Here is a 12,985-nt window from a genome sequence, read left to right on the forward strand (position 1 = left end):
AACTAGACTAGTCTACTAACCATACCTGAATATAAATAACTGATAAAAATATGAAGGGAAGTGGGCCTAATACAGAACCCTGTGGTACTCCACTATTACATCTCTATAATCAGTATTAATTTCCTGCACATTCATTCAAGTGTATGCATTACCTTAAATGCCTACATCCTGCAAATTAAACACTGTTGACAATTTTGTGAGGGCTAAAGCATAACCTCTTCTTGTATGCATTGTTGATGTTGCTTGTTTAAAGAACTCTGATTTAGCAAAGGTCTTTCAATTACAGTAGGTTTGTTGTATAACTTCCCAAATTGGAGTTACCAACTGTGTCTTGATGCAGAAGACCCTTATATAACTATGATTTTGTACAAAACCCTTTGTTAATCTTTGCCATCACTGAAACGCTCAAAGAGCGCATTAAACAGCTGCTAAGGTGGTGTCATAGCAATAACCTCGACTTGAATGTAAATAAAACGAAAGAGCTAATAGTGGACTTTCGGAGACACAGGCCACACACTCACAGCCCACTCAGTATTGATGGAACAGACGTGGAAACAGTCACAAGCTTTAGGTTTTTGGGAATTCACATCTCTAAAGATCTAACCTGGACTGTGAACACTGACTCTATCATGAAGAAGGCTCAGCAGCGCCTTTATTTCCTGAGGTGCCTCAAGCGATGGGGGATGCCAATACATGTGTTGGTGAACTTCTACCACTGCACCATCGACCACTGCCATGGTCGAATTCTGGCCATCACAGAGGACAGTCACCACCCCGGGCATGAGCTCTTCACCCCACTGCCCTCAGGCAAGAGATACAAGAGCATACGGACACTTACCACTAGATTCTTCAATAGCTGCTATACACAAGCAGTGCGATTGGTGAACACATTTAGCCATGCCTCTCGGACCACACCAACACCATCTACCTCATTATGACTTCATATTTATTACACATCTCCAGTCATTGTTTACACGTGTACATTTTTTACATTCCAACTGTTTATTTGTTTACTTGTACATTGTCTACTGTTTGTATATTGTCTTGATGCACTGTCTGCACTTTGTGTTTTACACTTGTTTTAACAATCGAAAGACTTTCTGTAAGTAAGAATTCCATTGTACCAGTACATGTACTGGTTACATACAGTATGGCAATAAAGTTCGAGTTCAAGTTCAAGTTCAAAAGCAAGACTGACTTCCAAATAGCAGAAAGCGAGTCTACCACTAGGGGGAAGCCAAGAGTCAAATATAATACACTGTAGCACGTGTGTGAAAGCGGGACATCTGCTGGTTGGACTGAAAACCTCTCAAAATCGCAATCCATCACCCCGTCTACCAGTCGATCCATCTACCGATATGATTGGAAACGCAGTCAGGTTCATCTGTAGGTGTTTCTTTTATGTACCAAATTGAAAGCAAACTTCAGAAAACACACAACAAAAACTTATTCAAGCACTGATTTCTATATTTTAAACATACCACTTGTATCCAGCAGGGACGTCAAGACTGGACATTGAAAGAAAACCACTCTGCCCCAGAGCTGACACAGGCATCCTGCTAAGCCAGGGTTGTTGTGAGTGCAGGCTGAAGGAAGAGCTGGAGATCTCCCACAGGACACACCACTGTCTCACCTGCACGTCCTTTGAGCTAACGGAAGTCTCCCTCTTTGCCTTACAACGTGTTTCCTCATTTATATTTGTGAATTCAAGTGTTGAGGCGTAAATATCAGTCCTGGACGTCACGTGGACTTTTGTCCTCTGTGGCTTTATGGAAAACGCAGGAACGTGCAGCAGGCCGTCATGCTGATCGTCCTCATCCCTCAGCTGGAACTAGAACAGTCCAGGCAAGGTGCCCTGGTCAGCTACAATAGAGGTGTCTCATCTACAATTCAAACCCACGACCTCCCAGCTACAAGTCCAGAACCCCGACCACTGCTCCACATATCCAGCTGCTCCTGTCCTTCATGCTTTCATCTGTGCTGTGTTGTAAAGCTCCTCCTTGTCTGATGCTGCTGGTGACGTGCGTGTCCAGAGAAGCAGTGCCTGTCCCCCTTTAACTTGTTGCTGTGTCTGCTGCTGTTCTGTGTTTATGTTTTTGGTGATTCCTTTCATGTCTTTGTATCGGAGCACACATGCAAACAAGCGTTTCATTGCACTTGTGCATATGACACTGAACAGAAGTGAACACAGCTCTTCTCTCCTGTCAGTAGTGATGGTTAGTGTGCAATGTGCTCTTCTGAAGCCTGTCCTCTCACGCCAGGGTCTCTTAGACAGCGCGCTGGTTTCACCCACTAAGTGTGTGGCGCCGTTTCTCAAGCATCGAAACACACAGTGTTTTCCTAATGAAATGAGGTATAATATGTTAAATTAGACAGGAAAATAACATCTGGTTCATGATAACAGTTGTATAACAGACTCCATAAGGAACAAGAAAGGTTATAAAGGCTCATGCAGCTCAATTGATTTTTCAGGGTTACACGTCTGAGGACTTTGTCCTGCAGTTCTTTAAAGTCATATTTTTGGCTTCAACAACATGGCTGGGAATGTCTTCTAGATTCACACAACCCTTGATGTTCAGGAGTGCCTGCTGTTCACAGGTTTCAATGCACATCTACATAGTGTTTCAGTGCCTGTTCTTATTCTGAAGATGTCTGTTGGGGTGACTTGATCTGTCTTTGACATTCGATGGCTTGAATCAAGTGTCTTTGTTCAAAACTGTAACAGACAAACTTCAGTTCTTTAAGTCAGTTTAGGACATTTATTTTAACCCAGGAACATGTCTGGTTGCTTTTCTCTGAATTGATTCCAAAACAGAAATATTTTTTAAGTTTTTCTCTTTAAGGAGTTATAATGTCAAGTCTCAGTGTTATAACACGTAACGTTACCTCTTATAGTTTAAGTTTCTCCTTCCTGCATGTTACAGTCTGCACTTGTCTCCCTTAAATGTCACCTTAAATGTCTGTCATGTGTTTGCCCAGACCTGAAGTTGGTATGAAGTTGGTCTCAAGAAGTAGTATCGGTATTAACCCTGTCTCGAGAATGGGTATTAACCCTGTCTCAAGAATCAGCATTAACTGTGTCCCAAGAATTGGTATTAGCCCTGTCCCAAGAAGCTACTGAAAGAGGCTTGTGAATAGCACCACTCATTTCCTTTAAGTACAATTTCTAGAATACCATCAGGCCCTGTGAGATATGTTAGGCGCTTCTGGTACTTGTTACACTTCTGTGCTGTCTGTGGTAATTAATATTTAATATAGAACTTCATCTTTTCTCCGTCTGAGACATGCTGTCTGTCCCTTCCTGAGTGAGCACCTGAATGAAAGTGAAATATTATTTTGAAACATCAGTCATTTCACTGTCTAACTGGGATTGAATGAACTTATTTTGGTGACACAAGCTTTAGTCAGGGATAAGCATGGATTTGCCACCAGGTGTACCAAGCCTGGGTGTCTATTTACTTGTCAGTAGTCTCTGCAGTTGGCCTTTCCAAACTGATGGTCCCTCCTTGGCTGATAGAGAGTAAGGGCTTGATTTTCTCTGCCTCGGTCCTGAGAGACAGGAAAAGAACAAGAATGTTTCCACGCTTCCTTTGAGTTATCATTAGAAAAGCTTGCGAACAATAGCTGCAGAGCCTATTAAGAGTTCATTAAGGAATAAATCCAGAAGCTATGCAGAATGAGACGCAGAGGCACATAATATTTCCTCTGCTGGGTGAAGATGTGGAACACTGTTGTCTGAGTGGGTGAACGAGATGGCACCCTCTCCTGTGTGTAATTGTTATTTTGTGGGAATGGGCTGTTATCTCCTCACTCATTGCCACAGGCAGTGTTCAATATTTAATAGCAGGTTGTATGAAGCACTTTGACTCCGGCTCTGTGCACACAGGGTGTTATCTGCCTTGATGAAAGGCTTTCTCAGGCCCACAGAGAGGGCGTGCCGCACTATGAATCAGCTACAACATCCTCTATAAACTGTGTTCTGTCTATCTGGGCTAACATGCTAAGCTGCAAAAAAGGCTTTGAACAAAAGAAACCAGCATTTTCCATGATAACGTGGGACCTTGTTTATTTGCGTTCAGAAGTCTTCAAGTATAGCGGATGGTAAATGCAAGTCCCCTTTAGCTGAGAGTTAATGGGCTGAAGCACATCGAGAGGCATTAAAAATGCAATAAATGCTCCAATATTCATCTGTTGCATTTCCACAGGCCCCAGGATCTGTGGGTGAAGATTTCTGTGCCATCAGTGAGACAACCACTGGCAGGCTTCTGCCGTAATACTGAAACACAAAAGCACAGAACCAACTCACAAACAGGACATAACAACAACATCAGGGAACCGCAGATGTAGAAAAGATCAACCAAGATTATAATGTGAATATTGGCACAGATGTATCTCGGTAAGGGGATTGTTAAAAACTCTTATAGTATTTGTAGGCTGACCTAGTTGAGCTGGCTGTTCTCACAGTGCTGATGTAAGTTAGTGCTGGCAATTTGAGAATCATTAACAGGAATCACATCAGTAAAAAATAGTGATTAATTGATTCATTTTGATGATGAAAATAATAATTACCGTAACATTGTTTTTTTATTGCTTGCTATTGGAATTTTTGCAGAAGCCTGAACTGTTTCAGCATGACTGTGCCCTTGCTGTCCAGACTTGTCAAAGGCATTTCTGTTTTGCTTTAAGACTTGATAAGAATCGACGCATTTCCATTGCAAGTAGGGCTTGTGTGTATCTGCTGTGAAGGCTGCACAACTATTGCAACACCCATGAAGTCTCTTGTGCTTCCCTTGGCATTTTCTTGCACGATAAAGTCTGCACTTTTCTTTTCCATTCTTTTTGACAGCTCACCCGTGACACAAGGAGATTCAGAGTGCCTCACCAGTTCAAAGATTCTGGGTTTTTAAATGAATGAGAGAATGAAAATTTTAGAATAATAATTCAAATTGCCCCACAAGTGCAGAACAATGCTAATACAGGTAATCAGGAGTGGGAAAGCCTTAATCTCCCACAAGCCTTTGGCATGTGGAGACAAATGATAGGTTTAATTAAAGTCATTTTCTGCTATCTGAAAAGAATACATTTATTGCAGCCTGGTATATATATTCATATAGTGACTCAGTATTATCACCAGTTTCCAGTGGGAAGATTTTCACTGAGGAAATGATATGCTCCATCTGCAATGAACTGTTACATATGCATTTGTACACTTTCAGACACACAAATGCATAAAGATGTATATGCCTAAGGGTCAAATTTAATTTAACTGCCCATGTTTGAAGTTGGGAGTAAAGATTTATTTTAATGAAGTTATAAAAATTCATATCTTCTAAAGCAGGCGATATGAATGCACAGTGGTTATCAGTGCTTCCTCTCAGCACCAGGCCCTGGACTCAACTCTAGAACTGGAGTGCTATCCGTGTGGAGTTTGTATGTTATCCCTGTGTTCTGCCACAGTCAGATATACTGGTAGATTAACTGGCTTCTGGGAAAATTGGCCCTGGTGTGAGTTTGTGTGTCTGTCTGCCCAGGATGGACTGCTGTCCTGTCCAGGGTGTGCGAGTGTGTGTGTGTCTGTGTGTGCCCTGTGATGGACCGGTGTCCTGTCCAGGGTGTGTGAGTGTGTGTGTCTGTGTGTGTCTGTGTGTGCCCTGTGATGGACTGCTGTCCTGTCCAGGGTGTGCGAGTGTGTGTGTGTCTGTGTGTGTCTGTGTGTGCCCTGTGATGGACTGCTGTCCTGTCCAGTGTGTGCGAGTGTGTGTGTGTCTGTGTGTGCCCTGTGATGGACTGCTGTCCTGTCCAGGGTGTGCGAGTGTGTGTGTGTCTGTGTGTGCCCTGTGATGGACTGCTGTCCTGTCCAGGGTGTGCGAGTGTGTGTGTGTCTGTGTGTGCCCTGTGATGGACCGGTGTCCTGTCCAGGGTGTGTGAGTGTGTGTGTCTGTGTGTGTCTGTGTGTGCCCTGTGATGGACTGCTGTCCTGTCCAGTGTGTACCCTGCCTTGCTCTGGGTACTTGCTGGGATAGACTCCTGCTCCACCACGACCCTGTACTGGGTAAAGCAGTTACAAAATTGGTGGATGTCTTCAAAAGCTGTTATTACAGTACTGGATACATGGTTATTATTCAAGATGGCTCCCTAAAAATGTGTTCACTGTTTAAAAAAATTGTGGAAGTGAGAATTCTGTTGTGACTCTGTGACAGAAAACAAGCTTGGTTACCTGTTTTTAGTCATCTTTAACCTGAATCAAAGTTGGGGAATTTTGGGAATAACTGGTAGGTTGTTTCATCCAGTTTAACCCAAGCACAAGTTTTGAACACCTTTGTTCCAGGTGCTGGGGAACTTTGTTTCCTGGAAATATAGAGGCAGACAATATTGCACATGTATTAGAACAGGGTATGATTTTCTAACTAACGGAAATGTCCTTAGTATACAGGTCGATCTTACTCAAATGATTAAAATCCTGTAATAACGTGCCATAGTTGGAAAAAATATCTTATTGCACATTCATTTCATTGTATCATCATTCTAACTCTACAGAGGCTGCATATGAGCTACAGTACCCCAACTGGGTCATTAATAAATCCACATCTTTAACCATTGGCAGAGTCCCCAGTTTAGGACAAGCCTCTGTTTAATCCCAGTGAAGCTCACCATGTGATATACAGTTTCCTCTAACTCTAGACTCAAAACCTTATTCTTTAGAAGGGGTTTACTTAACTGGTCCTGTGTCTGCTCCTCTGTCTTCCTACTGTATTCAAACCCTCATTGTAACTGTGTACCTCTGCTTTTTCCATTCATTGTGTATTTTTGTTCTTTCGTTCTCTCTGTAAAGCTCTTTGAGAAGCCACTCTAAAGGCACTATGTAAAATTAAGTTTATTAATATTTATTTTAATGCATACCGGAGAGCTCCTCCTAGATGCTGCTGTTTTCTTTCTCCGCATCTCTGTAGCGAGAGGCAAACAGATGCAAAAACATAGCCACAAGCCCATCTTGCACTCCTGTGCGGAGCAGATGCTCAGTGTGCTTGGAGCCGAGCTGTCTCAGCGCTGGGGCGGAGCGGCCGGGCTCTGTCTACAGGCTGGGCTGGCTGAGCTGTGGCCGACCGCGGAGGGCGAGGGTGTCACGTAGCGCTGTGACCTTGAGAGTGCTGCTTGTCTGTGGGGTCCCCAGAGAGCAGCCGATATCCAGGAGCCTAGAGTGGTGACAGCGCGAGGGCCAGCAGGGTGCGTCTTCCTCGCACTGCATCGCTTCACCAGCAGGGGGCGCCCTGCTGCACCCCCGTGCTGAGTCAGTGTGTGTGTGTAAAGAACAGTGTGGAATGCAAAAAGGATTATTTTATTCCCTTACAGTGATTTATTTTAGAGTTTATTTCTTCTCTATGTGTCAATTTAAACACTCTTGTGCAGGAGTTCTCCTGAGACTTTTAAAACTGAAGCTGACTGAAGCTGACAGAATTTGTATGTTAAATTGGTACTGGGTATGAGCAGTCATTATGTAACCACTGTTGGCACTGCAGAATGGCGTAGAACTTGTAAATGTGATTCATGTGCAATGCCTCTCACAGTGGGAGGACTGTGTCTGTGCTGCCGATAGAAATTGAGTTCACCTGCGCTGTACTCAGAGCTGAGCCCTGTCGTGTCTCTCCCACGGCTCCCTGCTCCTCCTGGGCCTTCAGGCGTCTCGTGACTTTGCCCACACCGAGGCTCAGTCATGGACGGGCTCTGTGCTTGGAGGGATGGATCCTGGAGAGACAGAGGGGCTGTAGAGTGCAAGACTGACCTTCATCCTGGAATCTGCTCATTTGTTCAAAACAGCAATGAAACAGGTGACCTGAAATCACAATATTTCAGGATGGGCTGGAGTTATGGGAAGGGTGGTGGTGTTGTACTGTAGGTGCTGCCTTACAGCTCTTGGGTATTGGGTTCAATTCCAGTCTGGGCTGCTTTCTGTGTGGGGTCTGCATGTTCCCTCATGTCTGTGTGTTTGTCCTCCCTATTTCCAAAGACATATTGGCAAAAACTGGTAAAAAGATGATACCTTTTTAAAGTGATATATATGTAATCTGTCTGTAGGTGTGCCCTGGCGGACTTGTGAAGCACTCAGGGTACAACACCACCCAGCAGGCTGTGGATCTGGGATAAGATCCAGGTTGCAGCAACATTCCAGTGGAATAAGCAGCTTAATGATGGATAACTAGATATTGAATCGAAAGGCTGTAGACCATAGTACTGTAAAATATTTGTTAAAAATGCATCAAGGTTTTGTGTTTTATTAAAAGATTCTGGGAAACATTAGTTAATTCTTTTGATTTCGTTCCCGGTATTGGAGAACTCGATTGTAATGTGTTGGAGAGATGAGCTCCTACCTTTACACGGAGAGGAGCCGTGGAGCAGACTTGATCACTGTCCCGTTCGGAAGAGAGCAGGAACACTAAGGATATGACGACGGTATTGAAGAGCGTGCTCGCTTAATACGCCAAGCTCTGGGTGAGGGAACGGGGGCAGCGGTGCTCAGGTAACAAAGCAGCCGAGGCCAACAGGTATTGTCATGCGGGGAATATGAGAGTTACAGGAAGAGGCGTGCACTCTGCGGCTCACTGCGGGCCCATGACACCCCCAGCTCCTTCGCTCTGTCACTCGTCTGCACAAACTGGTCTGGCCAGAACGCAAGCAGATACCTGCTCGAACACCTGCTGCCGCCCTGCCAGTCCCAGAGCCCAGAATCCCAGAGCCCCAGAGCCCCAGAGCCCCAGAGCCCAGAGCCCAGAGCCCAGAGCCCAGAGCCCCGGAATCCCAGAGCCCAGACCCCCAGAGCCCCAGAGCCCAGAGCCCAGAATCCCAGAGCCCCAGAGCCCAGAGCCAGAGCCCCAGAATCCCAGAGCCCAGAGCCCAGAGCCCAGAGCCTCAGAGCCCCAGTCTGACGCCTGGAAGGCTTGTCCACAGGAGCTGCAGCACGAGCCCTGCTGAGATGCTTAGTGACACACGCCTAGAATCACTTCAGTCAAATACAGTAGCTTCACTTTGCATGGCACTGCGATTTACTGTGGATTGAAGAATGAGTGCAATTAGAGTACTCTGGGACTGGGTGTTCTGTGCTTCTAAGTCCTGTTGACTGTCAGTACAGTGACAGGGTGAATTAGGGGTCTTCCAGAAGAATTGCTTCTTCATGTTCTGTTTCTGCCTAACCACGTTGATTGGAAATGTGTTTTCATTACACAATATTTTGAATATGTAACAAATCACAATCAATTACTTTAACATATGTGGTCATTCTACTGCTTCTATAGTTTGAAAGATACTGTGTACGTTTTATTTGCACGGCTTCTCAATGAAATCAACAGCTTTTACTGTACCTTGTCTGATAATACATTTCAAGAGTAGAGTAGAGGAGTTTATTGCCATACTGGATGTACGTGTACATTGGAATTCTTATTCGCCCCAATCTCTCAGGACAGGCACAGTACAGAGCCGATGACAAACAAAGTGCGACAAACAACACCACACAATGCAGACAGTACATCACAAAACGGTACATACTATAATAAAAAGTGCTAGGACATACAATCAGACAGAACCAGTGAACAAACAGAACAATAAATACATGGTAGAGAACAATACATATATGGTGGTTATCACATGTACATCGTAGTCCAAGTCAAAAGTGTGTAGAGTGAAGGTGCATTGAGTTCTGAGGCCTCACACACTCTGCTGGTTGTGATGCGCACTGCTGTAGGGCAGAAGCTGTTCTTCAGCCTGGTGGTCCCTGCTTTAACAGTGCGGTACCGCCTGCCCGAACTCAGGGGGGAGAACAGGCTGTGGCCGGGATGGCTGGGATCCTGAATGGTGGATGGGGCTTTATTGTGACAGCGGATGGTGTGAATCCCACTGACTGATGTTAAGTCACAGCCTATAATCCTCTGTGCTGTTGCCACAGCCCTGTGTGGAGCATCTCTGTCACATATGGTAGTATTGCTGTACCACACAGTGATCATTGTAAGCTTATTATTCATCCCTTGGTTCAGTCTGCTTATCCTGGTCAGAGTCATGGAAATCATGCCAAAGAAGGAGAAGATCTGGATGAAGTGCTAAGGAATTTTACTGCCTTTAACTGTTTTCCCAGCTGATGTTACAGAAAGGAAAGACCCAGCATTTCTAAAGGACGAAATTCTGTTTTGCCATTTTTGGTAATGGTGACGACCACACACGAACATGAAATTAATTAACTAATTCATTTCAGTGAATTAAAAATGATTAAAAAGCCGGCTTCGCAGTGGCAGCTATGGGATGCAGAGGGGAGGCCAGTGGCTTGGTCATACTGGGGTAGAGGCTCTTCAGCAGGAAGATGACAGAAGCACGTCTCAGATTTTCTCCTGGAGTCAGGCCTCTTGGCTCCAGGTTTGTCTTGTCAACTCAAATACATTCTAATGAGCATCACCGTGAACTGGTGGGATTTGCATCTCTTAAACCTGTGATGTACTGTATGGAGGAGCACAGTTCTTCCACACAGCTCACGGGAGACAGCTCCCCAGGTCAAATTGCAATTGAAAAATTGCTGACACTGGTCATGTTCTGTGCGCGTTGCAATATAGCTGTGCACTTCAAATATTTGACACGCCTTGCATTTTTACCATTGATTCGCAGCCAGCAACCAAAACATGGTGGGTAGATTGGTCTCCTCTCCTTTGCAGCTCTGTGTCTTTGTCTGCTTGTCTGTGCAGGGCACTCCTAGCTTTACTGTGAAAGAGCAGAACTTAGGGGGGTTAGTTGAGTTGTATTCCAGCAAGCAAAAAACAATAAACATCCAATATTGTTGAGAAAAAAAGAAATATCCTTCACTCAAGCCAGGTAACTTAAGACATATAGTACTGTGCATATATAGATTGACAGTTTTTGCATTGTATTTGAATAAAAATAGTTTAAAAAACACTGTTGACAATTTAATTCACAGTTTGGATACAAGAATGTAAAAGTACAGATTTGTTTTCTCTAGAAATGGTGCAGGATTATGCACATTTTATCATATAAAATGCCTTTTTAAATGAGATATATCTGCCTTGTTTAGAAATAAGATTTTGTTTGGTCTTGTACAGAAATGCAAAGCCTTGATTTGCAAAACAAATTTTGATTAAAAAAATGCAAGTGGTTAAAATAAGCACTGTTTGGTTTGAAGCTGCTACAAAATTGACCATGCGTGATTATAAAAAACTGGATTACTGTATAAAGTTTTATGATATTGCTCTTCTTTATTTTGAAATAGAAAAGCCGACATCAATTTTAAATGTGTGTTTCACTGAGGTCATTAAAACAGCTGAACACACCCTGCACTAAGGAAGTAATGATCTCTTTTCTTTTATTAGGTCAGCGCATTTAAATGATTATTTTGAATCCTTCAGTTCCATTTGATTTCTCAGAGCACTCCACTGTGGGCTTGACTGCTGTCTATATTATGAAATATATGATAAAAATCAGGAACACTCCTGGATAATTGATATTTTTCCTTGTGTTTTTACAGCCTTGTCTAACCAGTTCTGACTTCAAGATTCTAGTCTGTTTCACTCTCTGCTGGGATTCCAATGTCCTGTACACCAGTTGTTCAATAGTGACTAAACCTTTCGGGTGATTAATACTTTCCTAAAATTATCACTTCTAAAATATTGTGATATGGGAATTATTATTATTTTTTTTAAAAAATCTAAGAATCTTTATTTTGAGTAGAGATGTTTGTTAAGATCCTAGTGATCCATGTTAGGGTCGGTTACTTTTTCACAATGGCGCCTTTGATAGTCTAATGCTTCAGACTCAGAATGAGAAAAAGGACAGATTTGTTCTGTATTTCAAACATGGGCTGCATGGGATCTGTTGAACACAGCCAGCATGTTTTAAAGCTTGGAAAAGAGACCCGATCACGCGCCCATGACCATGCAAACTCCACACAGAAGGTGAGGAGTCAAACCCAGGTCTCGGCTAACTGCTTTCAGGTCAGTCTGCGTTCACGCTTTTATTTAGCCATGTAACCAGGGAATTTAGCAGAACGACGCGAGCCGAGCGCCTCGCTCCGGGGCACCACAGCAACCAGGACACCAGGGGGAATTGAGCCCTGAGTCCAGGGACGCTCCCACTCCTGCAGGATGGTTTAGTTTGGCCTTTCCAGAACTGACATCCTTCCTTTTATTTATGCATAAGCACTAAAAGAAATCATTTGGAGAGGCTTGTAGCAGTCACCCCCGCTTTTCCAACGGAGCTACATGGCTTTTTGTTCGCCTCTTCTGCTCTGAGGACCGAAAGCAGGGAAGGGGGGGCGGGGGGAGATCTCCCGAGGAGAAGGTGGAAGTGATGCACGGCGATATTTCCTGCACCTGTGGATGAGCTCATCCCCCGGGCTGGGTGGACGCACGCAGGAGCGCTCAGTCCAACATGCTCGGCGAGGCGCTGGGTGGAGCGTCGGCGCGTGCTGCAGGAACTGGGTCGCGAGCAGCCTGCCCTCCGCCGGCGAGGAGCTCGCGGGGATAAGCGCGGCGGCGGTCCGCGCGGCATGGGCGACGCGGAAGACCGGCCCTGCGCCGCGGACGAGGGGCTGCTGGCCACCTGGCGCTGGAGCCGGAGCGCCAGGGAGCAAGTGCAGCTGAAGCAGAAGATCAGGGACCTACCTGCGCTGCTGAAGCACGGATTGCATCTGAGGAAGAAAAGTGCCGAGGCAGTAAGTAACGCCAGGCTCCTTCCTCCTTTTAATTTCGGGATACCGGGAATGCGATTGCACTCGAGTCGGGAGCCTGTTATGATTATAAGAGAATATTTCGTCTGTGTCTATCCCCCCCCCCCGAAGCGCCTTTGGAATCGCGGACTGGGGGGTCCGTTCTCGTTGCTGACATTAACAGCCGCGGTATCTAAGGCAACGGCACCGCGAGGAAGGGTTCGGGCTGAACCCGAGTTCAGAGTGGCCAACCTGGCACGGCCTGGCCGCAGGCGAGGTCGTGCTGGGGGGGTC

At 44.9% G+C, this 12,985-nt stretch overlaps 1 protein-coding gene and 1 long non-coding RNA gene across 6 annotated transcripts in view; one reads left to right on the forward strand and one right to left on the reverse strand.

Moving 5' to 3' along the window:
* Positions 1–983: 983 nt before the first annotated feature.
* Positions 984–8,584, reverse strand: LOC107078676 (uncharacterized). Of its 4 annotated transcripts, XR_011190571.1 has the most exons (6): positions 8,367–8,582; positions 7,608–7,743; positions 6,901–7,284; positions 6,218–6,348; positions 3,460–4,276; positions 984–2,340 (listed from the first exon to the last, which is right to left on the reverse strand). It is a non-coding gene; the product is annotated as an uncharacterized lncRNA (long non-coding RNA). The 4 variants fall into 4 exon arrangements; XR_011190570.1 differs by having other exon boundaries at positions 6,901–7,760; positions 8,367–8,584; XR_011190569.1 differs by having other exon boundaries at positions 6,901–7,831; positions 8,367–8,584.
* A 3,515-nt stretch (positions 8,585–12,099) lies between these two features.
* The window catches only part of rapgef5a (Rap guanine nucleotide exchange factor (GEF) 5a), a 73,420-nt gene continuing 72,534 nt past the window's right edge, over positions 12,100–12,985 (forward strand). For both annotated transcript variants that reach the window (XM_069194731.1, XM_069194732.1), the window contains exon 1: positions 12,100–12,697. In XM_069194731.1, coding sequence (XP_069050832.1) covers positions 12,533–12,697 — 165 coding nt within the window. In that variant the 5' untranslated portion in view covers positions 12,100–12,532. The remainder of the gene's footprint in view (positions 12,698–12,985) is intronic.

This window comes from Lepisosteus oculatus, chromosome 10, assembly GCF_040954835.1.
Source record: "Lepisosteus oculatus isolate fLepOcu1 chromosome 10, fLepOcu1.hap2, whole genome shotgun sequence".
NCBI classification, from domain to species: domain Eukaryota; kingdom Metazoa; phylum Chordata; class Actinopteri; order Semionotiformes; family Lepisosteidae; genus Lepisosteus; species Lepisosteus oculatus.